The sequence below is a fragment of the Perca fluviatilis genome, chromosome 11 (genome assembly GCF_010015445.1).
Source record: "Perca fluviatilis chromosome 11, GENO_Pfluv_1.0, whole genome shotgun sequence".
Classification (NCBI taxonomy): domain Eukaryota; kingdom Metazoa; phylum Chordata; class Actinopteri; order Perciformes; family Percidae; genus Perca; species Perca fluviatilis.
Genome location: NC_053122.1, coordinates 23,959,668 through 23,985,562, shown reverse-complemented (window position 1 = coordinate 23,985,562; position 25,895 = coordinate 23,959,668). Strand labels below are relative to the sequence as shown.

The 25,895-nt window shown below is 41.4% G+C and overlaps 3 protein-coding genes across 9 annotated transcripts in view; 2 read left to right on the top strand and 1 right to left on the bottom strand.

The window, feature by feature from the left end:
* clcn2a (chloride channel, voltage-sensitive 2a) overlaps positions 1-21,614 on the bottom strand; it is a 41,063-nt gene extending 19,449 nt beyond the window's left edge. For 3 of the 6 annotated variants that reach the window (XM_039815138.1, XM_039815139.1, XM_039815141.1), the window contains exons 1-2: positions 17,145-17,394; positions 1,040-1,208 (exon numbers count right to left, since the gene is read on the bottom strand). In XM_039815138.1, the coding sequence (XP_039671072.1) occupies positions 1,040-1,208; positions 17,145-17,195 (220 nt within the window). In that variant the 5' untranslated portion in view covers positions 17,196-17,394. Of the gene's footprint in view, positions 1-1,039; positions 1,209-17,144; positions 17,396-20,679 lie in introns of those variants that run through there. The other 3 variants (XM_039815142.1, XM_039815140.1, XM_039815143.1) reach the window with 3 other exon arrangements.
* On the top strand, positions 1,592-3,883 carry LOC120567987 (zona pellucida sperm-binding protein 4-like). The gene is given in 8 exon segments (XM_039815147.1): positions 1,592-1,925; positions 2,023-2,210; positions 2,439-2,536; positions 2,616-2,773; positions 2,846-3,186; positions 3,278-3,353; positions 3,710-3,763; positions 3,766-3,883. Coding segments are annotated over 8 exon segments (1,251 nt in total). The 5' UTR covers positions 1,592-1,636; the 3' UTR covers positions 3,813-3,883.
* Positions 21,615-22,235: 621 nt separating the features above from the next.
* On the top strand, positions 22,236-25,486 carry thpo (thrombopoietin). 2 transcript variants are annotated; one of them, XM_039815150.1, is made up of 5 exons: positions 22,236-22,551; positions 22,666-22,790; positions 22,963-23,049; positions 23,165-23,329; positions 25,166-25,486. In XM_039815150.1, exons 1-5 carry the CDS (start codon positions 22,539-22,541, stop codon positions 25,310-25,312), a joined length of 537 nt encoding a protein of 178 aa, XP_039671084.1. In that variant the 5' UTR covers positions 22,236-22,538; the 3' UTR covers positions 25,313-25,486. The 2 variants fall into 2 exon arrangements, with proteins under 2 accessions (XP_039671084.1, XP_039671085.1); XM_039815151.1 differs by having other exon boundaries at positions 22,242-22,551; positions 25,169-25,486.
* The last annotated feature ends 409 nt before the right edge of the window (positions 25,487-25,895 follow it).

Below are 25,895 nucleotides of genomic sequence, written 5' to 3'. Positions count from 1 at the left end.
TAAGACTTTATGTGTTGATTTTTGTATCTAAAAAGGTCAGTTCAACTAACCTGCAGCTAACCTGTCCAGGACAGGTTCAAGTCTGTGGGCCCCCCCAAGACAGAATTGAGACAACTGCAACTACATTTCCCATACTTTAGGGAATGTAGACAGGAAGTATATTGTCATGGATTCAATGAGTTACAACACAAGCTTATCTTTGTTTACATTTTGGCACCATGAAAGTATGCCAATAGATGTACAAAACACCTACAGTATCCCTGTATGACATTGATACTGAAGAAAACTTAAAAAAACGTGATGATTATCAGGCAAGTTCTGGAGTAATGAAGAGCGTCTTTTTTTCTACAATTTTAACATATTTAAACCCCTAAAACCCAAAGATATTTAGTTTATGATGACAGAAGTCTAGGAAAACCAGGAAATTCTCAGTATATTCAGTGTGAATAGTTTTATGGGGACTATTTCTACAGCAGAAAGTAGTTTCAATTTGGGTGAACTGACCCTGCATTGCATCTCTGCTGACTTGCAAAAAAAAATCCCTTTGATTTCAGTAACTTGCATTTATTTAGAAAAATACGTTTCGGTCTTAGACCTTCATCAGGTAAATAGGAGTACATCAGACTAAAATAGACCTCTCTTCTGGTGCCACTCCTTTATCTGCAGTCATCTGGGAAGACTAGACATAAAATAATCTGACAGTTCAGATCAGAGTTCTCACAAAAATACACACACACCCCAAAGCAAATATCTCTCCATAGTACACAAACACACAGATGTGTACACGGTGGGCCACTGGCAGCCAGCAGAGGGGGCAGTCTTTGTCTAACATTGAGACAGCCCTTATTGGCTGGAGATCATTGCTCAGATCAGTGGTGTTCACATCCTCTCCTGCTCCCTAGTGTCAGGCACCTGCTCTGTTGTACACAATGTTGTCACAACTTTAACCCATGCCAGACTGACTGACTGAGACACACACACACGCACACTTTGTCTCCGCAAGAACATGGTGAAGACAATTTAGATCTTCATCACTTACAATGGCACTTTGCACATGGCTCTTTCTCATAATCCAGCAGCTCTGCAGCACGACTGCGAACACTGGTGTTCCTCCGCAGTCCTCCACCGTCCCGCACTCCTCCATCCCGTAGGCGGGCTGCTTCCTCCTTGGCATACACACCCAGCTCCTGGGTGTATCGCCCATACATCTGTGCGCATGAAAGACAGAAAAAAAAGACAGCTTTTATGCAGGTGGTAGGCAGTGGGAGACGGTAAAACAAATGTCGTAATTCAGTGTTGGGTCAGAGTAAAGACAGTCAGCTTGTGTAAACACACTAAGGTTCAAACTCAGAGTTAAACAGGGCCAGGTGTCAAAAAATTCACTGCCTGTCTTTTTAAGAAATAAAAATCCACTCAGTTTTGACCAAACAGTCGTGCAATGACTTCTTTTCAGAGAGATGAGCAGACAATGAGCTCCACCTGCCAGCTCCCAGCTGATTAACTCTGCAGGGCTGCCACACAATTGACACCTAACGATGAGAGGAGTTCTCAGCAAACAACGCATAATCAATCATGTATAAAGCCTGCGTCTGAGCCATATGTGCTGTTACAGCTTTGGTGCAGTTCTAATACCACAATGCAGCTTTTTAAATATCTGTTTGGTGTGATGGTTGTAGTTGTTGCTTTGGCTTGTGATGTTACTGCCCAGCATCACTGGATGTTACCTCACCAGCAAAACCAACCTCCTCTTCCTTCTCAGCGGTCTCAGCAACCATTTACGGTCCCTCCACCTGCAGCTCCCTTTGATAAATGCCAGGTGACACAGGCAAACAAGATCCAGTGTGGGACTGAAGAGATCACTGCTAAGCAGTGTAAAAACATAAACTGCTGCTTTGATGGGCAGCAGTGCTACTATGGGAAAGCAGGTGTGTGCTCTGGATTAGTTTCCAGTGCCTCTCAAACGCTGCATGGAAAGGGTAAAATATCTGCTGCAACTTTCTCATCTATTTTCTCCTCACCCAGTGACTGTGCAGTGCACCAGGGATGGTCAGTTTGTGGTAGTCGTGGCTCGAGATGCCACTTTGCCCCACATAGATGTGGAGTCAGTCAGCCTGCTGGAAACAAATGACCCCTCCTGTACCCCTGTGGGCGTCACCTCTGCTTTTGCCATCTTTCAGTTCCCTGTTACTGCATGTGGTACTACACTCAAGGTGATTGGTGCAGTTTTTGCTTTAGCTAATATATGAGAAGTTATTAAGTCTGACTAATTTTTTTTTTCATGTTATAAAATGTCAAATTAAGAAAGGCTGGCATGAGTTACCCTGGCACGAAATTTTGTCTACAATGATGTAAACATCAGATATCAGCAATCGTCCCATTTGTTAAGATTGAAACATAAAGTCTACCTTCATAAATGACAAATTGGTTTCCTCCTGCAGGAGGATGAGAGTTACGTGGTATACGAGAACCACATGTCTTCTTCGTATGAAGTGGGAACTGGATCCAGAGGATCAATCACCAGGGACAGCCATTTTGAGTGAGTGTGTAAAATTGATCTCCTCTATTGGTTTTATGGTCCACTGAGATTTACAAGTCCTCCGCTCTCTCTCCAACAGGTTATTGTTTCAGTGTAAGTATTCTGGCTCAGCTGTGGAGGCTCTCATTATGGAGGTGAATACTGTTCCTCCACCTGTGCCGGTTGCTGCTGCAGGACCTCTTAGAGTGGAGCTCCGACTGGCCAATGGGCAGTGTCACTCAAAGGGGTGTGTGGAGGGTGAGTGGCACAACAGCCTTATGATGCCAGCTGGTTTAGAATTTGACATACTAAAAGATGTTATGATTGCAGAAGAGGCAACGTATAGCTCCTTCTACACTGCAGCAGACTACCCAATCACTAAAGTGCTGAGAGAACCTTTGTATGTTGAGGTGAGCATCTTGGAGAGGTCTGATCCGAACCTTGTTCTGAACCTGGAGCACTGCTGGGCCACCTCTGCACCCAATCCTCACAGCCTGCCGCAGTGGGACCTTCTGGTTGACGGCTGTCCCTATCATGATGACCGTTATTTAACCACAGTGGTTCCTGTGGATGGCTCCTCTGGGCTTATTTACCCAACGCACTACAAACGTTTCATCGTTAAAATGTTCACATTTGTGGATCAAAACACCTTTTCTACGAAGCAAGATGCGGTAATATACTCATGGCGCAATAACATCAGTCCCTAAGACAACTTAGTCTAGTTGTGGTTTCCTACATAATATGCAACTTTTAATTTTTCAGGTGTTCATCCATTGTGCTACAGCAGTGTGTTATCCCAGCAGCACAAACTCCTGTGAGCAGCCATGCCAGCAACAACGTAAGTGACCTAAGATTTTGACAGCGTGTCTCCAACCCTGCTCCTGGATAGCTAAACAAAAGTGTGGTAGTAGCTCTCCAAGAGCAGGTTTGGAGACTACTATAAAATGCCATTTCTGTCATGAAATGGTATTCCTGTTAAAAGCTTCATAAGCCACAGCAGGCTGCCAAATAAGTTGCTGGCCCTACAGTCGTTGGCCTTATGTTACCTCCTCACGGTAAGGATATACATTTTTAATTTGATCAGAATAGATGGACTGGCGTGAATAGATGTATTTGTGCTTTACAAATGACTATCACTTCTATGATATTATGAACTTGTCAAGTGATGAGGCACTTTCCATCCTTCTCTTGCAGGAAGAGCTGTGGCTGCAATAAGGAAAGTTTCCTCAAGTCGGAGGGCTGTAGTATCAAGCTGACTGAGCAGAGAATATCTGCTCCTTTCAAATCCGAGAGATGACAGTCAGATCTGGCAGCCAAATTTAACCTTTTTTAATAAAAAGCTTGTTAAAAGCTCATGTTTACAACTGGGTCTGGTCTTAAATTCTCCTATTTGAAGGTCACATGCTATACATTTTTTGCAGAGATGGATTTTGTGCAGAGGCAGTGAAGTTGAGCATTTAATGCAACCCCTAATCCTGATTTGTGCTGAGAAATCACAAGGTTGCATTACAACTAAATACTAGTACAAAACTGAAAATGTAACAATATAGTACAAAGACGTACAAAGCTGTTAAATTAAATGTGCTTAACTAGAAACCAGCTTTACAGTACTGGTGGTATGAACATGATCTTCATTGTCATCTAGTATGCCACATTAAGAAACATCACGACTCCACCAGTGTGCCCCCCCCCCCACACACACACACACTCTATTTTTTTTATAACTGTCCCTCTAGGTTTCTCTGTATGCTACAACTTGCAACATCTTTCCTTCCCTGCTCTGCACACCACCTCCCCTTTTTGTCCCACTCCAACCCATCCACCCCCTCCTCTCATTGAGATGGGCATCACGACTCCTCCAGCCTCCCTCTTACTGCTCACATGCACAGGCGGTGCAGAGGGAAAGCAGAGCAGCTGTATAGGTTCAGTCTGACGAGCAGAGAGAAGGACCATGCTGTCAGGGATGCTCATCTCCATCCACTTAAACCTCCAACCTGCTGGGAAGCATTTACAAAAAATGTACCTATACATCATATTCAGACAGCAGCACTGCCTCACCTATAAACCAAAAAAATCCCAGAAGAATCAGCAAATAGGTGCCAGCTGACAAGCAGCTGTTGTGGACATGCATACACATGGCCGTGGAGTGAAATATAAAATGGTTTTGCCACAGGTTAAAAATGCTGTCAAATAAAGCAAACTTGACTGCAGATCAGTTTGCATGTGAGTGGAATTACAAATATTGGGAGAATTAAGCAAATAAGTCTGTGTGAAACCAAGACTATTCAGGCAAAAATGGGCTCTTCAACACATATACACAGTCATATTTGACCAAATTATCACCCTTCGTTGTAAATAAGAGAATCCAGATCTACTTTTATTCTTGAATACAAATGATAGTGGAATAAAATCATTGGCAAATTCTAATATTGACAAGATTTGCTTTCAAGCTCTCTGTTTGCATTTCTTTAGTGCTATTCATTGAAGTGGGTTGTTTTGGGTCTTAAAGCTGCAATGAAAAAAGAAAATGAAGTAGTGCAACTTAGTATTCCGGCTTTGTGGGGCTTTTAATGCAAAGACAACACAACCTTCACACCACAGTGGTCAGCATAATTTCTAAAACTCAGCAAGGCATTCAAATGTGTAACAATTTAATTTCTAGTAATTACATATTAAGATTGTGTTTGGCTTTATGCCTTGGCTGGAAAGCAGTTAAGATGAGAAAAAAGTAGCCACACAATCTGAAACCCCCAAAATGATACGTCATCAAAAGACAATCAATATGGCTGTGTTCATATTTCCTAAATTAAATGAACCTGTCATCTGTCTTCTAAAGATCTTAACCAATGAAGTCGTGCATGGAAGAAAAATGACGGACACTTGGTTTTCCTGGTTGGTAACTGATCTATATTTTAAAATCTATTTACAGCTACACGGAATTTAAACTTTATTACTGAATGTTGTGTGTTGGCAAAAACATTTTCATGCGCCCACACATACAGTATACTGTATACACACACATACCCGCACCACCAGCACCAGACAAACACCCACTGGGAGTTTAAACGGGGCCTGTTAGTGATGCTTTCTGTGGCCTGTGTGAAAGCAATCACTGGCCATCTGGAGCACGGCCTCCTGGGAGAGCAGCAGGTGGGACCCTGTGGGTTAAATGAGCTGTTATCTGTAACTAGTTCACCTCCCACGTGACCAACTTCTGTATCTACATTAGTCAGTTTACCTCCCACATCACAACCCTCTACAACTCCCGCCTCCCACAGGTTGCTACTGACTGCAGAAAGTAGAGTTCCAGTTTGGTGCAAAATATTTTCACATTATTATGTTTACCACACAAAAACCGGTGTAAAAAGATGAAAGATAATCCAACTCACATTCATCTAACTATTTCAATTGTACACTCAGGGCCCTATCTTGCACCCAGCGCAATTGACTTTGTACACCGACGCATGTATCGTTCCTATTTTGCACCCGACGCACAGCGGACTTTTCCCTCCACAGACGCACGTCGGTAAATTAGGGAACAAACTTGCGCTCCCGGGGGCGGTTCAGCAAAAAGAGGAGGCGTGTTCAGGCGCAAACATTCCCTAGTGCTATTTTGCAGTTTCAGAAAACAATTCTGCCACAGACCAGGAAAAACCTAGTCTAAAGTCAGTGGTGTGTTATTCAGATGCTATTTTAGGGGCGCATGCTTGACCATAATGTAGTGTGTGCACAACGCGCATACACTTTGCTTCTCTCAACTACACGGACGCAGCAGTTACAAGGAAAAATATTACTGAAAATGCGCTTCCGGTGTTTGGATACACTGTTAATATTTCACATTACTTTTTTTCTTAACATTTTCTTATTTTAACTGTATTGTTGAAAACTAGTTAATTTTTGTTAACAGTATTTAAAGTACACATAGTGGTAATAAATTATTGTATCTACAACACTATTTGTATATGTAGAGAAATTTGAAGGGTTTTAGTTCATATTTTATATATTTTTTAAGTAAAAAAACTAGATGGGGGAGAACTCTGGGGTTGGAATATTTCCCCGCTTGTCGGTTCCCATTGTACGAGAGGATGGTGAGTGTGATTGACCGTCTTCTTTTTCCTCTTTGCAACCTTTGCCCTTTTTTCTGGGTTTATACCCACAAAGCATCTGAAAAAATTATACACTAGTTGAAAATTAGTAATTCACACAGACTAACAGCACAACAAAATCAACAAATACATGAACTAGTACATGAACTATACTCAACATCACTATTTTCTTGCCTCTATGAATATTGTAAGTTGCACTCAAACTTTCTAAAGCAAAGTTAATTGCTAAATCCCATCACCAGACCTGTTAAAACCATGCTTGAGCCACAGCTAGGCCAGAACAAATGCAGGTTTTAACAGACAATATCTTACCTCTGGATGAATTCAAGCGTGCAGGTCCTCCTCTTGGTACTGTAGGTTAAAGATGTAAAAACAGGAAGAAAAAAAACGCCAGTTCTGTCACAAAGGTGGACTGGGTCCCTTTGCACAATTTGGCCCCAATGTGAGCATCCAGCTAAGCGGCTTCCCGTTTCTCCTGAAACAAATGTTTTAACTTTCAAATTTTGTTTTAGTTTTATTTTGAATACAGAGTTTAGTTTGATAACATTGAATTCACTACATACAAGATATGGGAGATATCTTGATCAGCAGTGTGATAGGGATGGTACCCTCATCTGCATTGTAATTTAAAACAAAAAAATGTACAATTTATCTACAAGTCAATGATAATCAAACAGAAAAAGCACAAAACCGGGTGCACTATCCCAATGCAATTAAAGAATAGCTGTTCACATAGATACAGCACTAGCCCCATCAGTAGTAGCTGTTTTTGCTGGATTGGACAGTTTGTAGCCCAAACTGCTATAATCCATCAAAGATGAGCAGCTGCATGAAATATCAAATAAGTTTGACCAACTATCTAATATTAACAGCTATCAGTAAATGTATTTAGGTTTGATTTCAGGATGACCTGTTAACCAGGTGAATGATGAATGCAAGAATGGCACAAACTTGACCACGGAATGCTACTTACATAACGTTACTATATTTTATTTAGTGTATACATGATTTTAATTGTTTTATAAGATATAATGTAGTGTAATATATGTTAATTATTTTATATTGTATTTTATAATTTGTTTATTTTGGTTCACCTGTTATGTTTCTATTAACTTTCATTTGTTGCAGGTTAAATTTTCATTAGAATAAAAATTATATGTTATTTATATTAAAAAAAATGAGTGTTATTTAACAATGATGTTAATAAAAAATTTGTTTATTTATATATTTAAAATTAAGTTTTAAATAAAGTTATATTTTTGGTGTATTTACAATTTAACAGTGTGTCAGGAGGCACTTTACAGTACAGTCCTCAAAAAGTTGCAGCGTTCTTTGTGGCTTGTGTTTTACACAACATTTCCATGAATCATGGATGTGTTGATGACATAAATTAGGAAATATTAGAGGACTTAAGGAGACGTGATGTTGAACTAGCCTACGGCGGGATTGAACACTTGAGGGTCCGGGAGTGGCAATGCGCGATGCTCTCCCGGTGGAGCAGGTGGACAGAGATGGAGTGGAGGGAGGAGGAACAGGTGGTGCGTTTGGAGGCCCATGCTTCATGGCTGCAGCCACGCCCGCCGATAGGGGGGGACAAACGGGTCTGTTGTCCCGGACCCACAGTAGGGGGGGGCCCAGAACTGGGCCCTCATTAAATTATGGAAGAATTAAAAATCTTTTTTTTAAATAGGCCTATTTGTGGAAAAAAATATGTAGCATAATATTTGAATTACATAAAAGCGTTTTATTTGTTTTCTTCCTAATTGTCCTGGAAATGGTGGTCAAGAACCCCCCCACCCCCAACATAAAAATGGTTTGGCCACTGATCAAAATTTGATATTGTCACTTGATTTGAAGTTCAGTACGCTCAAAATGTCCGGTCAGCACAAGTCCGGAGCTCGGAAAAGGAAAGAAAAGAGAAGAAGAAAATAGAGGCCTTAGAGATTTTCTAAACAAATATTTAAAAAAGGTGGTGAGGGTGAAGCTGGAACTGTCAACGTGAGCAAGGTAAGAAACAGGCGCCAATAACGTTTACGAGCCTTGTAACGTAACGTAACAGGCCAGCTCTAATGTTAACGTCCATTAGATGGTATAAAAGCCCTGACACAACACGTTAACTTGCACAGAAACAGTTGAGTTTGGTAGCTTCATCAGTAAGGATGAGACAGAGAGAGTCCAGCTGCAGTCAGGTGACAGAGAGTGATGGGGAGGGGCCCGCTGCCCCGTAACGGAGGGACAGAGTCAGGCTACCCGTGAGAGAGAAGAGAGAGAGAGAGAGAGTGATGCGGGGGGGCTCGCTGCCCTGTCGGAGAGTCTGAGCAGGATGGATCAGAGACTGATTACACACTTAATTTCAGTGAGAGATGTGAGGAGAGGAAGAGCAAGGGAAAAGGAGAGATCTGGCCGCGAGGGGGGGGCCCATCTACGATCTCGTCCCGGGCCCAGGCAAGACTGTCAGCTGGCCTGCAAGGCGATGACCATCTATACTGAGATAAAACAAAAATATGCATTGATATTGTAATATTGTATGGTATTTAGTCAGTAGTACCAACAATAGCCTTCAAACATCTCACAAAACTAGAATTACCGCCTTGCGGTTGTATGCGTCCACCAACCAGTCAAGTTGCAATTTTTATCCATGTCTGTCCAGACTCATATAATATATGAAGTGAAGACTGAAGGAATTTAATAACAGATATTAAGTGTATTTCTTGGCAAAATGGAAGTTATCACTATGTTGACATGTATTCCAGTGAATAATTTTCAGTGAGAAACATGCTGTCATCTCTTATAGAGACTTTTTACAGAGGCGTACAGAAGACAGATAGGGACATTCAATATCAACAAAATCAATGAGCTTGTGGTGGACGACCAGAGGAACAGGACAGAACACAAAGTTGTAGTCATGACAGTAGAAAATGCCTCAAATGTTGATGTTGCTGCAAAGAAGCCACAAATTTTAAAAAGTGGATGCTTCACACACATCTTTCACACGGCAGCACAGAAGATCTATACAATCATCACAGTTTCAAGGTGGGCACCCAAAATTAGTGTCACCAGTTGAGTATCCGATCAAAAGTGAAATATGGTCACACGATCTCTCCTTATGTTCCTGAGTTATGGTGTTGAGTAATGAGCAGAAAGGTGTTTTTGCAGAACATAATGATGTCACAGTAAAGTTGACCTTTGACCATTTGGAGACAAAATATCATCACTGTCATTTTATCCTGCTGGACACTTCAATACCATGTGTCTACCATACTACAATTGATTAGGGGTGCAATATAAAGATACTGTGGAAAAATTTGATTCACACCATTATTGCATCAGTGTGATAAAACACCTTCATTTGTCAAAAATCGAATTGATTGACAAAAACGGACATTCTCTTCTAGTTTTTTTATCTATAAATAGGTCATCAAACGAGTTTCCAGAAAATATACTATGTCATGCTGATACAGCAATATCACATAGCATAGTATGGTACATATCGGTATGTTGGTTGATAAGCAATATTAAATTGCAGTGCAGAAATGCCGAACTAGCTTTAAGGTCATTTAGAAAAGGTGTCACCATTACATACATTGTCCATTAGAAAGCACTTTATTTTTTTAACTGTCCTGCTCAGTATGGATTTTGCTTAGAATAAAAAAAAAACAAGATTATTTGTTCATGTTATGTGTTCAAAACATCCTCAAACATCCAGTATTGGACAGGCTATATTGCACACCACTTCTATGTACTAACAAGGGCTGCACCATTATTACTACCAGCTATCCTGCAGCAATTACATGTCACTCTACAGCGCTACTTACCGCACAAGATCACCTACTGGAAAAAAAATGAAAACTAGAGCACCACATGTCCACCAACTTTCTACTGCGTCAGACCCCCCACTTTACTGCTACATCGCTCACTTTGCCACCTTTCACAGTCAGACCATGTGCAAGCCTAGCACAACAGATGAGATAAAAAAAAGTTCTTTGTTATTTAGCTATTCCAAAGGCACTACAGGATAATTTATTCATTGTGAGGAAACAGCAAGGACAAGTATTTGACACTACAATGATGAAGGCTTGAAAATCTAAAACTCTCATCCTTGCTGCTTTTCACTAATAAATATTCATAAAGCGAATTCAATCTCTTCTTTGTTGTAGTGTGTGAGAGTGAAGGGACCCATCACTGCGGAGAAAAGATGGATGTTTCACACACTTAAACTCCTATAGTACACAGCCTACTGTTGTGGCGGTGTGATTACTTAAACGTGTGGTGAGTGTGTATTGATGAGCGACCAGGGGAATAACAGGAGGACTAAAGCACTCAGACTTATCTGAGCTTCCAGGGAAAAGATTGAAAATTGAATTAGAGGAGGAAGTGACAAATTTGACTCATCCCGCTGTCTACATTTGCATTAATAAAGGTAGCGGAGGCTGCTTTCAGAATAGTTACCTATAATGGCGCTTTTCCATTAGATGGTACCTGCTCGACTCGCCTCGACTCTACTCGCCTTTTTTGGTTTTCCATTACGAAAAAAAGTACCTGGTACCTGCTAACAGATACTTTTTTTAGTACCTCCTCAGTCGAGGTTCCAAGCGAGCTGAGGCGAGCCGAAACGGTGACGTGAAAACCTGCAGGCTGCTGACTGGTCGGAAAGAATCCTCACTGATCACTGCATTTTTAGCACAGACGGCATTTTTAAATAGTTTTTAAATTAATTAAATTAAAATTAGTTTTTTTGCTGCCGGAGGCTCCACGCAGAGCTTTCTCCGTAGCATACAAGTGGCCTGATGTTTATACTGTGTGATGTGTGTGTGTCGAGTCGCCTTATGTGTGTGTGTGGGGAGCTGGTGAGCGAGGGAGAAGTGAGAGAGTGACGGCGATTATCTCCGCAGCGAGTAGCAACTCTAGAGTCATATATATATATGTGAGAGAAACAAAGTGTCTCCCCTGTTCTTTCTGACCACGGTGGGAAATCTGGAGCAGTAAACGTTAACTATCTCTTTGATATCATGTTGTTTACGGAGACGGAGAACCAGGAAATGAGTCGTGGATATGTCAATGGGAAAAGCAAGCTACTAAGCCACGCCCACGGCAGTCGCTATGACGACAAGCCACGCGAGGCGGTACTAAAATCTGCAATGGAAAAACGGACGCGGCGCGTCGAGTATAGAGTCGAGTAGAGTCGAGGCGAGTCGAGTAGGTACCATGTAATGGAAAAACGCCATAAGTCAGAGCTCACACACACACACACACACACACACACACACACACACACACACACACACACACACACACCTTGACGCACCCAGACAAGTGAAAATACACCAACACACACTCTGATCATATTAGTAGAAAGCACCACAAATGATAGGGGAGGTTTGGGAGGTGCTTGCTACATGTAATAGCATTACATTTTAACAGTGGTAAAAACTAACTATACCGTACAATTATAAGGTAGCCTACTTTTAATTGACTATTTCCATTTTCTTCCGTGGTTATTTTGGTGAAAGTAACTCAAAAGGAACGCAAAAGTAGTGTAATGCATTACAATTCAGAGACAGTAGTATGTATTACATTTTGGAAGTAACTTGCCCAACACTGGTTTGAAGTATGTAAGTTTACGAACTGTAATTCTAACTACTATAAAGTCAGTATTGACATTTTATGCTTATACACTCCACTACGGGCGGCTGTGGCTCAGTGGTAGAGTGGTCGCCTGTCAATCGGAAGGTCCCATGTCGAAGTGTCCTTGGGCAAGACACTGAACCCCCAGTTGCCCCCGATGCTGCGCATCGGAGTGTAAATGTGTGTGAATGTTTATCTGATGAGCAGGTGGCACCTTATACGGCAGCCTCGGCCACAGTGTATGAATGTGTGGGAATGGTGAATGGTTCCTGCACTATGTAAAAGTGCTTTGAGTAGTCGTTAAGACTAGAAAAGCGCTATATAAATACAGTGCATTTACATTTGAATATGTAGTGCTTTTATTCAGAGCACTTCTCACCCCGCGATGGCAGAACCTTTCATCAGGAGGAATTGTGTCTTGCTCTAGGTCATGTCGACATCAAACCACCAACTCTGTGATTAATGGGCGACCTTGCTCTCTCTCCTCATTTTAGGAGAAGTCATAAACTTTTTACTCTATTGCATTTATTTGACAGACAAGATTAACCAAATAGAAGATTAATCGATTAGTCGATCAACAAAAAATGTATTAATTTTGAAAATGTATTAATATTTCAGCTTTTCAATACCAGAACTTTCTGCTTTTTTGTCTTATATGACAGTAAACTAAATATATTTGGGTTTCAGACTAATGGTTGGCTAAAACAAGAAATTTGAAGGAAGTGTGCATTCTACACTAGTGACATTTTGTAGATAAAATTGTATCTTTTTTTTTAAATTAGTTAATCAGGAATAAATTATACACAGATTAATTTCATATTGAAAATACTAGGTGTAGCCCTAGCTGACAGATATAGCCACTAGTTAGTAAAATTTTACATACAAAACATGTGGTAATTTTACTAAATATGATGCATTGTTATAGAATAAACTACCTGACAGCATATGCAGTTATAATTATTTCCACATTGATGAAAAGGTTGCTTACATATTGATGCATCTATAATATTAATAATAGGAGAATAATATAATATATAACATTATTAAAAAGGGCTTCTGTATAAGAAATATTTGGTTGATAATACTTGATATTGTTGATAATTCTTTTACTCAAGTAAAGGATCTCAATACTTCATTCCATATTTCACAATAGTACACACTATTATATAATATAATAGGGTTATCAACTAGGCCTAATGTGTATTATTACAAATGATTTTGCCCTACATCCTCTGAGGTTTTTTTATAAAAGAGTGTACAAGTATATATTTTGGGAGTTAGTTCTTGAGTACACCCTGTACAGTACAATGAGCTGGGTCTGTTTTAACTGTCAAATGAATTGAGATGGATTTTTTCTGTCTGCAGTCTCTGCAGTGGCCCGTTCAGTGGTGTGCAGGTAACAGCACTATTCAAAGTGACAGTAGCTGAAATGGACTGAAGCCAGCTTCTGCGTTGGAGAAAGGGACAGAATGCTGACGATGAGGAACTAGACCCCCCTGAAGAGACAGCGCATTTATGTCCGTGTGTAACAGTGACAGAGGGAGAGAAAGAGAGATGCTGAGATACAACGGAGATGTGTATGACAGTCGAATTCTATTGAAAATGTGAGTTTTTCTCATAAAACTTCTCCTCATAGCTGCACCAAATGGCGATAAGATGTACGGAAACTTTTAAAATGCAAAAAATCCTTTAAAGCGATGGAAGTAAATTGCAAACAGCGTATTTACCAACCCAACTGGTCTGTGATACTTTACACCAAACAATGCAAAAGAGAAGAGAGAGGCAACAGATCTCACAGTCTAGTATTTTGTGGACAGAGCGCTTGCTCACTGCTGTTCAGGAAGACAATCTGTCCTTCTGTCTGCATGCTGCACAGTGCAAACTAACAGTATACAAATATATAACTATGAGAGAAATCATAATCAATGAATTTGGACAAACCGGCTGCCAACAGTTTGTCTCAGTGAGAAGAGACGGTGTTCTCTTCTCCTGCGCCACTATCTGCATATTTTTTTTACAAAAATCTTTGTTGCAGTAGCATTGCTTTAAATATTAATCAACAACAGACATATGGAAGAAGAAGGGTGAGAACTGGATCTTCTCAGCGGCATGTCTTCATTGTTCAGCAGGTTGCTCAGAAACAACACACACATGCACACATTCAGAAAGGCCGGCAGCTTGTGTGCTGTGTACGGTTTCCGCGTTGCTGCAGTGCCCTGTGGCGGGGAGCGGGGTGAGGGAAGGTGTGATGCGGTGGCTTTTTTCTCTTCAGGTGGACTCACTTTGATCCCTGCAGCAGCCAAATCTTTAAGCCTCCCGCTGCTGGAAGGACATGAACATGCCGTCTTTAACATCTGCTCCGACAGAGACTCACCACACACTCATTTAAGCACGGATGTGTAGGCAGGTACACAGTGCATACCCGCCTACACACACACACACAAACTAAATGCAAGAGTAAACTTGCCCACGCTTTTTAAAAAGAGAAAAGACCTCCTACTCCTCTGAAAAAAAGCTTTTTAAAAAGAATTCAGATGGAAGGCTGCAACACCAAGTCACCACAACAGCAGCGGTCTCTTTTCTTTTCAGTCCCTGACCTGCGTCTTCTCCACTTTATCTGCTCCATCCTGCCATCCCACGAGACGCCGGGGAGACAGACAGCCACTGCCCACTATCCCAGCATGCACTGCACCTGACAGCAGTTGTAGAAGCCAGTGACCCATGCACCAGACCCTGGTTGCTTTCCAACTGCCAGTTGCTGCTCAAAGGATCTCTCCTCCATCTCTGCACAGGACCTAGAAAATAACATCTTGCTGCCTAAGATAAAGAGTTTCTATACACTGCTGTATTTATGAATATCTTAATGGTTATAAATAACCTGTTTATTCTCTCTATTTACTTTGGATGAGTTTAGAGAGGTTAGTGGGGATGCTTTCTAAGAAATTTCCAAGAAATCTGTTTGGTGCAGTGCCTGAAAATACAGTATCAGTGCTGCTGTGCATGATATATGAATGGGTATCATTTACATATAAAATTATTGTTTTCTTTAGGGATGAATTTGCACAATGGGAAATGTAATCAAGGCCATTTGCAATGTAATTATATCAATTATTCAGCTGTTCAGCTCATTTATATGATAAGTTTATGACACCCACCACATTTTATTTTAATGGATTGTCACAGCAATGCTCATTGATTCTAAAACTCCAGCACTAACAGTAGTCATAAATTAAAGGGATATTTGTGTTCCATTGCCTTGGTAAACACTACAGTCAATCCACTGCTGATTCTATGAAAAGATTATTGCTAGAAATGTATGGAATGGCAATTTTTAGTACAGTAGCTATGAATGAGGAGATGACATTTCTGTGCTGCTTCCTCAGGGAGAAGTTATCAGAAAGATCTATATTTTTCTCTATCTGCTTCATGTCATCTGCTCCATCCCATAATACAGCATCAGTGGTTCTGTGGTGCCAGAAAATTCAAGCAACCACATGACTGAAAAACTTCTGAATCTTGCTGACGGCAAACGATAAAACACAGAGGATCCTTTTGTCAACACTAAAATCCAATTTTAGACTGCAGCTATGCAGACAAAAAAACTCTGTGAGCCTTCACATATCTGATTTAAATGTGTGGTTAATATATATATATATATATATATATATATATATATATATATATATATATATATATATATATATCTGTGGGTCATTCAGTTTTCTAAGAGGAAAACACAGATGCTTTGTTTTACCAGAGGGAAGGTATTTGATGAGAGTGTTGCCACTTTGTACTTTTGGGAAAGTATCGGGACACAAGCTGCACTATCGCTTGCATGTGCAGAAACACATGCATTAGGGGTAACGGACTGGTATGCAGGGAGTGGATGATAAAGCCAATGATCTAAGTGCTATGGTCAAAAAAAGGGGGGGGGACGTTTCAATCCTCAGACTCTCCATTTATATTACTATTGATCTTTGCACTGAGACACAGAGCATGGCATTGATCTTCATAACAAAGAGCAGAAATAACACCTCTGTACCAGTGGCCCAACAGAACTGCACGAACACTGACTGACCGACAGTTTGTGCACATGTGAAAATACATAGACACAAAAAGAAGCGAGGAAAGGAAGATGAGCGATAAATGCTGCTACAGACTCACAAATCAGGGTGGAAGGAGACTGTAATCTGTCTGTGCCTTTATCTGAATATAGATACCCTGCGTGGATTGCTCCAGGGTACCACTGTCAGTCCTGCAATGACATGGGAAACTGGTGCATGAGGCAATTTATATTCAGAAACACTCCACTTTTGGTTCATAAGTAAAAAGGGGCCGCACTAGCAAACAGGAAGGTCTGAGGGGAAGATGACATAGGAATACATAAGGGGGCACGAGGAGGGACAAGATCTGCAGGAGAAATAGAGGAGATAAGGAAGACACAGGACGTGAGCAAAATACATTAGAGCTCTGTAAGCAACGTGAGGCTATATACATCTTAATAATGACCTAATAGGCCACACATAAAGTAATCAGAGATAGTCATACATGCATTTAAGCTAAACAAATTAATCTGACATGGTTTGGTCAAATCCAAATGAATAAGAATTAATTATGAAGGCAGGCCAAGCAGAGAGTGATGCAACACCTGTGGATCAAGGTAAATGTATGGAGAGCAGCATAGCAGCAACTAGAGGGAAAGCAGCGCAAAAGGCAATCAAATCAGCGCATAAAGATTCCGATTTTTTATATAGGAATATTCCATAAAAAGCTGCACACAATTCCCACACAATTCAGCAACCGGCAGCTGTGTCTCCATCCTTCGGCCAAAACCGGCATCCATGACAACCCCCCCCCAATGCCCGAAAACATCATCTATGACCTCAACCGAAACTCACCAAAGTTTGCTGATACTGAAGCGTCCGGTTTTCGGCCTTGTCCTTCACCATTGCCGCAAAATCCTCATTAAGACACTCTTAGAAGTCGCAAATCCGCTAATTAATCTACGGACGAGGAGCCGGCGCGGCTGCCTGCCATCACATGTGTAGCGTTTAACCGGGTTCTTATCGTGAGCACGCCTGCATGATGCAAAACGCCGCCGTCGCGATATGTGTGTGTGTGTGTGTGTGTGTGTGCGTGTGTGTGTATGTGTGTGCGTGCGTGCGTGCGTGTGTGCGCGCGCGCGAGAGATGAGAGTAGGCTATAGCCGGCTAGCCTCGCAGCAACTGTCTGCAAAACACCGCCCCCCTCCTCCACTCTCTGTTCTACTGTCTCTCTCTCTCTCTCTCTCTCTCTCTCTCTCTCTCTCTGGAGTTACTGGATTTGATGATGTTTTTGTGCGGAGGCAGGAGCAGATAGGCTACAGTTGTAATAAAAGACAGTTTTGATGTTTTTTTTCTTCTGCTTTTCTTGCGTGGTATTTCTGATCCGTCCTTTGCTCCCGATTTGAGTCATCACTCGATTGATCAAACGTGTGATGAGTAATTCACAAGGGTGAGGCTTGTGTTAGGCGGTTATGGCTCTGTCAATGTCATAACGACATCTTTACAGTCCTATAATAGACTATCCCTTTAAGTGAATACAGAATGGCTGAGCACCCATTAGTGACTTTATAGGCTAGTAGCCATGCCCTTTTACTTCGTCTCTACCTCACTGTCGTGTAGCCTAGGCTATAGTAGTAGTTTCAGTTGAAGTGGCTCCAGTATTTTGTACGATCAGTTTATAATTTCAGGATTTGATTTCAGATCATCTTTCTAAATCTCATTCAATTATTATTTTTTTACTTGAATAGGTGTTCTTCAAGGGCCACTTACTTTCATAAAGATATGGGTCAGCAGAACACAAAATGCCCTGACTTTTTAGTTCCTATGGCTTTGGATCAAGCTCCAAAAATGGGATCTTAGATTTCCCATAATGCAACTCAATGTATTTAAATACACCCTACAAGCTATCTTTTAAAACATTTCAATTCTCAGAACCCAACTCAAGATAACCCTGATGACATTCACAGGCGAGTGACGAATTAACTGAACTTCATGTGTTAAAATCGGTGGAATGCCCCTTTCAAAGTTCTCACATTTATACAATCTGAACTGGAATATTCAGTTTCACTTTCTTAGACAGGCTGTTGTTCTTTTTGAAAAATGGAAGTATTACGTTTTCAGTGCTTTCAGGTGATATTTGAAATATGGAAAACATAAAGAACAACAATACCAAAGTGAAGAGAATGTAAAGACTTTAACTGCCCCCCCCACACACACACACACACACAAACAAACACACACACAAGCAGTGTACAGATGGCTGACAAATTAAAGTGACTTTCCAACAACAGCCCCATCCACAGGGCACAAAGGGTCAGTGAATGAGTATGAATATTATGTGACTGACCGACTTCACAGACACCAGATCTCAACCCAACTGAACACCTGTTGGAAGTTTTGGACAGATCACCATCATCATCAAAGCAAATGAGGCAATATCGAGTGGGCAAATAGTGTTCACCCCTCTGAGTTCAGCGACCTGTAGAATCATTGAGCATTGAATCTGTTCTCATTGTTGTCCAAAGCCTTACTGAGACACTTTATGCTGTAATTTATGCATTGCCTCATATTTTAGTATATTTTACTCAGAAGAGCCACAATCTTCTGCTGCCAAACAGCCCCATAAGGAGCATTTCACAGTGAAGTACCGTGCTCATGGGCACCAGCAGCAGTCACTGTCTAGGCTTATATGCCATAAAACTGCCTTGTGTGTTAGAGTGCATGTGTGCGTTTGCAGAAGCACCTCTCAGGAGAGATTGTATCAACCACTCTAAGCTCACACATGAAAGTTTGTTACACTCTCAGATCACTTTCTTTCCTCAGATGACACATGTATAACAATACTGTAAGCTCATCTCTCCGGGCTTTCACAAAAGGCTTTTCGGAGGTGCTACTTACTGGCAGGGAAATCTATTGCACGGAAAGATGTGGAGCCAAGTGAGACTCTCACCCGAAAGAAAACCACTCTTCCAAGGATTCGCTGTTGCTTTGTCAGGAGCCAAACGTCCTTCATGTTTGCCAATATGCCTTTAGTTTGATGGGAAATTCAGATTGTTTACATTTTCAGGCATTCAGAACTTTCTCAGGCCCCAACAAATATGCTTGCCTTACCACCCCATTGTTTTAAATTGCACCACCAAGTTCACTAATGAAATTAAGCTTTAAATTGATGGCATTACATTAAACAATTTAACTGGTCACAGGCCTGCGTACATTTGAATATCAAACGTTACAGGTTAAAAGACTTAAGTCCTCTGGGAGTCACTGCCTCTGACTAACTGACAGATAAAAATGGTCCCGCACAAGACTGCATCTGATTGGCCGTTGGCAAGGCAACCAGTTCAAAGCCCTGGACCACAGGCACCAGAATGAACTAGGGCTTCTGAGAATGTCGAGTGATGGGAGGGATTGCAACCAAAAGCGCACTTTCACAAAAAAAAAATCATTCACAAATGTCACTATTCATGCACTTCAGGTTCATAATGCACCTTGCATCTACAACTTGTCCTTACATCATCTCCCTACCTCGTTACTGAGGGCAAAGAGTGTCACCGACTTTATTTTTATCAGGGAGCTGGCAGCCACATGCAGGGGTACTGTGGCCCCGGCAGCAGAGGAACTGGGTGCTCTGCAGCCCCAAGGAGCAGCACACTGACCCATATCTCTCCATCTCCACAGGATTCTTTAGAAATATAAACCACCCACCTCTGCATGGAGGTTTGGTACCAAAATACAAGAGGAAAAACATGTCCTGAGTCCTGTGTAAAATAGTCACATCTATTTTTCAGACATTATAAAATGGTTTAAAGCATTTATGGTTGTGATTAGAATTAAGTGAATGTTTGGTTTAATTCTAAATTAATTGTGTGTGTTGTTGTAAGGAACTCTACATCTTGAATTTAGAGAGGTCAGAGGAAAAATCAATAATTTCTTACCATTCATTATTATCATTTTTTTTATCATGGACCGAAAAGTAACAGTAACAAATAATGTAATCTGACATCCTAGTCATGAATGTGTGCGAATGAATTTTTCTCACACACGTTTTTTTACAGCCATACATCTACAGTAGGCTATTAAGGACCTTGAGTCCTTGGTGTACGCACATTATGATGTACAACCACCTGTGCCTCTTTTTGTTTTGTATGGCAAGTTTCTCAATTATTAGTCATTCCATGTTGGCTTCAGCTGAAAGAAAATATTTAAACTGTCAGGGGGGGAAAAAATCACAAAATGACACCAGCAAATGACACTATAACCCAATCAGACCTTCAATTACCATTTGCCCTTGAGCCAGATATGGACAAAGTTCAGGAGACATACATGGATTGGACACTTTAAAAAGAGAAAAGAGACTGTGATCCATCTTGTCAGGACGCAGCATACTTACGGTTTCCCCTGAGTCTGCTTTCCTCCTCTTTTTTCTTCTCTCCTCGGGCTACAGATTGAAAACCGTCAGCTGTGTCCCTCCATTGTGCCTCGGCGGAACAATGACTGAAATAAAGGGGCACGCAGCTACAGGTTGCAGCGCACACACTTAATCGATGTTGTGATCGGGCAGCTGATGACTACCCTCTGAAATCTCAGTAGATCCCAGAAACTGTCCCGTTCCTGATGCGCAATCCATACAGCAGCGCGCCACAGGTCGTCAACACGGCGCGTAATTACCGGTTTTGCGCCTCCAGAGCAGCACACAGCGGAGCAGGCAGCTGCTGGCTGGCTTTGGAGACCGGGAACGACAACAGCCAGCCGTCTGAGAGCGCGGCTGCATGGGATTGTGAGAGGGGAAAAAACATATGATAGGGTGCTACAGTCTCCTCATCGGCTCCAGTTGAAGTGGGAGGGAGACAGCGGGGTACCGGGTGTCGTTTCCGTGATGCAATGCGGGTACCGTCAGTGCCATGGCCCGCAGTTTTCTCCTCGTGTGCAGAAATCCATGCGCTCCGGTCATTATCTGCGGAGCCGCGGCGCACATTCGTCTCAATTAACGGCGGTGGAGAATGTCTGCAGAGATAGCAGGAGGCTTGGGGGGAGAAAAATAAAGCATGTGTTTAGTATTCATGCTATCTCTCTCTCTCTCTCTCTCTCTCTCTCTCTCTCTCTCTCTCTCTCTCTCTCTCTCTCCTTGTAGCTTATGTGACAACACGCACACTTAATATTAGACCACATGCGTCTTAATCATATAAGAGGCTCGGGGCTCATTTAATGTCCAGGCTGAGGTGATGGGGTTGTGCCAGTGTCTGAAATGAGGATGGATGGTGCATTGACCCATGTTTTCTCTTATCCGTGTCTTTGACAGCTATTATACCTCCTCAACCCCCCACATGGCAATTGAATTGGAGCGTCACTACGTCTTCCAGCTGCACCCCCCAGGCATCACAACCCATGGATGATTGTATGTATCAGGGTGAAAACCGCTTGTTCACTTCTCCTTCTGGGTAATAAATACAGCCAGTAAGGCTATTAAACGCTCCTCAGAGGGGTAATCACGTCGGCAGTGATTTCACCTTGTCCTCCCTGCACCACATGCCTGTAAGACTACACAAAGCAGCATAGTCAAAATGTAAGAATTATTACAAAAAAAGTTACAAAATAAAAAATCTTGCCACAATTTGGACCTTTATATACTTTTGTGAACCTAAATGTGAAAACAGTCTGGCTTGCTGGTACATTTCCAACCTTTCCCAAGTCACTTACAGATACAGCTAAGTCACCACAGTCACCATGTTGTTTACACACACACCCACATTCTGTATGTGGGCTGTGTAGCTCCCTCTGACACCAATTTTGTGAATTATATGAACCCAAGCTGCTACCTCTATTGGTTGGAACAAACCTTGACAAAAAGTAAATAGCCTCCAGTGGTAGTGACCATATTTGATGTCAACTGTGTAAATGGAGTCTTTCACAATAATAAATCATTAACCTTTTAGTCAGCAAGCATGCTGACTCTCAATGCCCTGAAAGCCAACTCTGGCCAAACGAGAAGCAAAATAGTCCTGCTATCAATGAAATGCCATTTTCAGTCTATAACATTTTGTTATGCTGCGCAGCAGGGAAGTTGGAGCGCATCCTGCTCTCAGGCTAGATAACATTCGCACTTCCCACTACTGAATGAGAAAGTGGGATATCAAGTGGTGAGAAGACAAAAAGGACACACAGCTCCTCAGTGGACACGGGGCATTTTCCACCTGGTACACACTTCTTAATGGAACAAATGTGGATTCATCAGGAGCGGCCAAGCAGGGCATGGCTTTAAGCAGTGAGTAGTGAGCCTAAAAAGTTTGACTTGTGAGGATTTCAATGCACTTGCTATAAGCTGAACAAGCTGGCTTGTGGCGCATCAACTTCAGCGTGTGTTTATATGTTCGTCCAGGACTCCTGCTGATCTGTATGCTAGCCTCTGAGGTGTGGGATGCTGAGACCAAACCCATAGAATTTGTGTGTAATAAAGGCGCCAGGAGGGCTATGAATATTGTGGCAGAGATGGAGAGTGTACTGGTGAGGACTGTTACAGATACATTTTCCCAACATTTTCTGTCTCTCTGCCTCCTTTTGGGGTAATGTATTTAATCCTCCTTCCTGTCTGCTGTTACCTGTAGTCTCCCACCAGTGTGTCTCTCTGTAGTCCAACTATTTGTCTGGTTTCTGTCAACTGTATCCTCCCTTGCAGAGTAACTGTAATGGCTCGACAACCCTCTCCACACCGGTTCAGCTACCCTGTATCGAGCTTCATGTAGCATCTTGGGAAGACAAATCAGTATGTTGGCACATGTATGAGTCCAAAATCATCTACCACAATGGTTTTCTTAATTGCTTCCTCGTAGTTTACCTTGTTTTAATAATATCCTGTGTGTGTGTGTGTGTTACCGCAGCACCAGGAGAAGAGAGGAGACATAGTTGCATCCTTGAGTCTTCTTATTGAAGGTGTGAAGGTGGTGAAATCTCCAAGCCAGCCAGAATGTGCTGCTTCGCTACTGCAGAGACTGGAGAACAACATCAACAACTACCTGCTCATTCTCACACACCTACAGCTGAGTGTAAGAAGTGATCACAGTGACAACCTGCATGCAAACAAGCACACAAGCACACAAGCACTGATTTTGGTAATTTGTTGGTCAAAAAATGTGTACATGTTGCTATAAATGTATCTGCCAAGTTTATGGATGTCTTGGATCCAAAATATAGACAATGAAATGCTTTTGAAACAGATTTGACTTCTAAGAAAATTGAACTTTTGATTTTATCGTCTGGATGCCTTTTGACCTGTAAAACACTAAATCAAAGCTATTGCCATTCACACACAAACAGCCAAGTAAAATGTATCAGTGTGTTGATGAACATTCACACAACGTGAGTGAAAACGTGTTGATGGGCTTCTCTCTCTCTGGTTTGCATCTGATTCAGAAGCATTATCAGTTTCCTCTGGTGTGGAAATATCCTGGTTTCTCATAAATGTGTGGCTTTCCGAAGTGTCTGTGCCCTGGGAGTGATGATGTTATGTTGTGTGACCCCAAGCCTTCCTTCCTCAGGACAAGAAGAAGATAGCAGTGCATACTTTCCCAGTGAGACAGAGTGCAAGATGGATGTCCTGTGTTCTGTGTTTTACATAATGTCTAAAATTCTAAACGTTAAATTGTGGATTAACAGTCAATGATCAGTAATAATTTTTTAAGTGTTCCTATCAGTAAATAGTGGCATTTTTATAATCTGTGTTGGTTGTTATAATAATGATAATTTTATGTATACGGCACCTTTAAAAACAGAGTTAACAAAGTGCTTTGACAGACAAAGCAAGGCAAAAGCAGGATATCCAGAGGGCAATATAACAACAGAGAGCTTAACAGTGGACCCAAACGATAGCAAGACAAAATTTGGGGGAAATAAAAACAAGACAAAAGACGCAAAACATAGTAGAGAGAAGACAAAATAAAAAAATTTAATAAAAACAATGTAAAAGATAAAAAAGGGTAAAAACAATAAAATCAATAATTAAAATAGAATAAATAAAAATAAAGAGCAATAAAAAAAGAGACATCACATGAAATCAAGTCTATACCAATGGGTTTTAAAAGTGATTTAAAAGAGTTCCCTGATTCTGCGAGCCTTATCTTTCCCAGGCAGGTAGTTCCAAAGTCGAGGGGCCCTGATGGTAAAAGCCATTTAAGCCTTGACTTTGGAACGGCCAGAAGGACCCCACCTGAGGATCTAAGGCTGCGAACTGGGGTTAACATCTTTGCTATATATAGCTAGGAACGCGACCCAGATGATCAGTAAAAACTTAAAGTCTATTCTAAATCAGACAGGGATCCAATAGAGAGAAGCCAGGATTGAGCTGATGTGATGTTGTCTGTTAAAACTAGTGAGAAGCCTAGATTCTGCGTTCTGAACTAGTTAATGGTGAGAGAGTGACTTTTGGTTGATGCCAGAGAGGAGGGAGTTACAGTAGTCAAGTCTGGAGAAGATAAAAGCATAAAGGACTTTTTTCCAGGTCAAAGTGAAAGCATGGGTTTGATTCTGGACATGGTTCTTATTTGAAGGAATCATGACTGGACAACTTGTTTGATGTGTGGTTGAAAGGCTAGATCTGAGTCAAATACTCCTCTTAAATTTCTTGCAGTGGCCTTTACATTGGCAGACAGGGGACCAAGGCCACTCTCAATAAGACTGATGAGGTTTGGGGGTCTGAACAATATGATTTCTGATTTTGAGTTGTTGAGTTGAAGAACGTTTTGTGCAATCCAACAGTGTCAACATGGATGGTTATGTCCCCATCCTTTTGGGGCTAATGTCCTGCCTCCTTTTACTTTTATTCCTGTCTGTTTCTGTTTCATTTTTAAAACTATTTTCACTTTTGTGTGTTCTGTTTGGACCAGCAGGGGCCAGAGGGGAGTCCAGCACTTTCTTGTGTTCCTCGAAGCACCCAGAGTCTGAGCACAATCCTCGTTAACTACAACCAACTGATCTTAGGCAAACTGGAGCGGTTCATGATAAACCTGGAAGACCGCTGCATTTCCCAGTAACACAAGAACAACTTTAGTAGGCCCAATGTTCTTTACAAACTGGGGGATGAGTTCAAATAGGACCCTATAGGCAAAAAAGAAGAATGAAAATCCACCAGAGCAAAACAGTTGGAATGATCAGGATATTCTCCTAACCTTGTTGTCTTTTTTAAACTTCTGATTTGTGAAAAGTTTGCTTGCGTGATGTGTAGACTCTTTAATGTAAAAAGAAGAAATACACCCTTCTCTGCTGGTCATTAGGAGGAACTACAGCTGGAGAAGTAGAGAAAAATGACGGACAGCAATATGTCTGCAAGTATGAACATTATGGACAAATTAATATATGACAGAAGGACAGTTTTTTTTGTATCATTCTACATAAACTAGGAATGTTTTTTTGTTTTTTTAGAGTATGTAGCCTACAGGCAGCTTTTCCTAGTCTCCACTGGATGCAAAATGATCCTAATCGGAACGATTGTTTCACACAGAGGTTGTGGTCCTGCTTGATCACGTGGCCAATCCAAAAAGTCAACTTGTTTGGATTCATGTTCTTATACCAGATTTGTTTTGCTCCTTAGTCAGTGGTAAAAAGGTCTTGAAAAGT

What these genes read in the sequence shown, in the direction of transcription:
- thpo (XM_039815150.1), top strand. An exon ending in CATCTTGGGAAGACAAATCA is followed by an intron (nt 23,050 to 23,164) that starts GTATGTTGGCAC and finishes GTGTTACCGCAG; the next exon opens with CACCAGGAGAAGAGAGGAGA. An exon ending in TCACACACCTACAGCTGAGT is followed by an intron (nt 23,330 to 25,165) that starts GTAAGAAGTGAT and finishes TGTTTGGACCAG; the next exon opens with CAGGGGCCAGAGGGGAGTCC.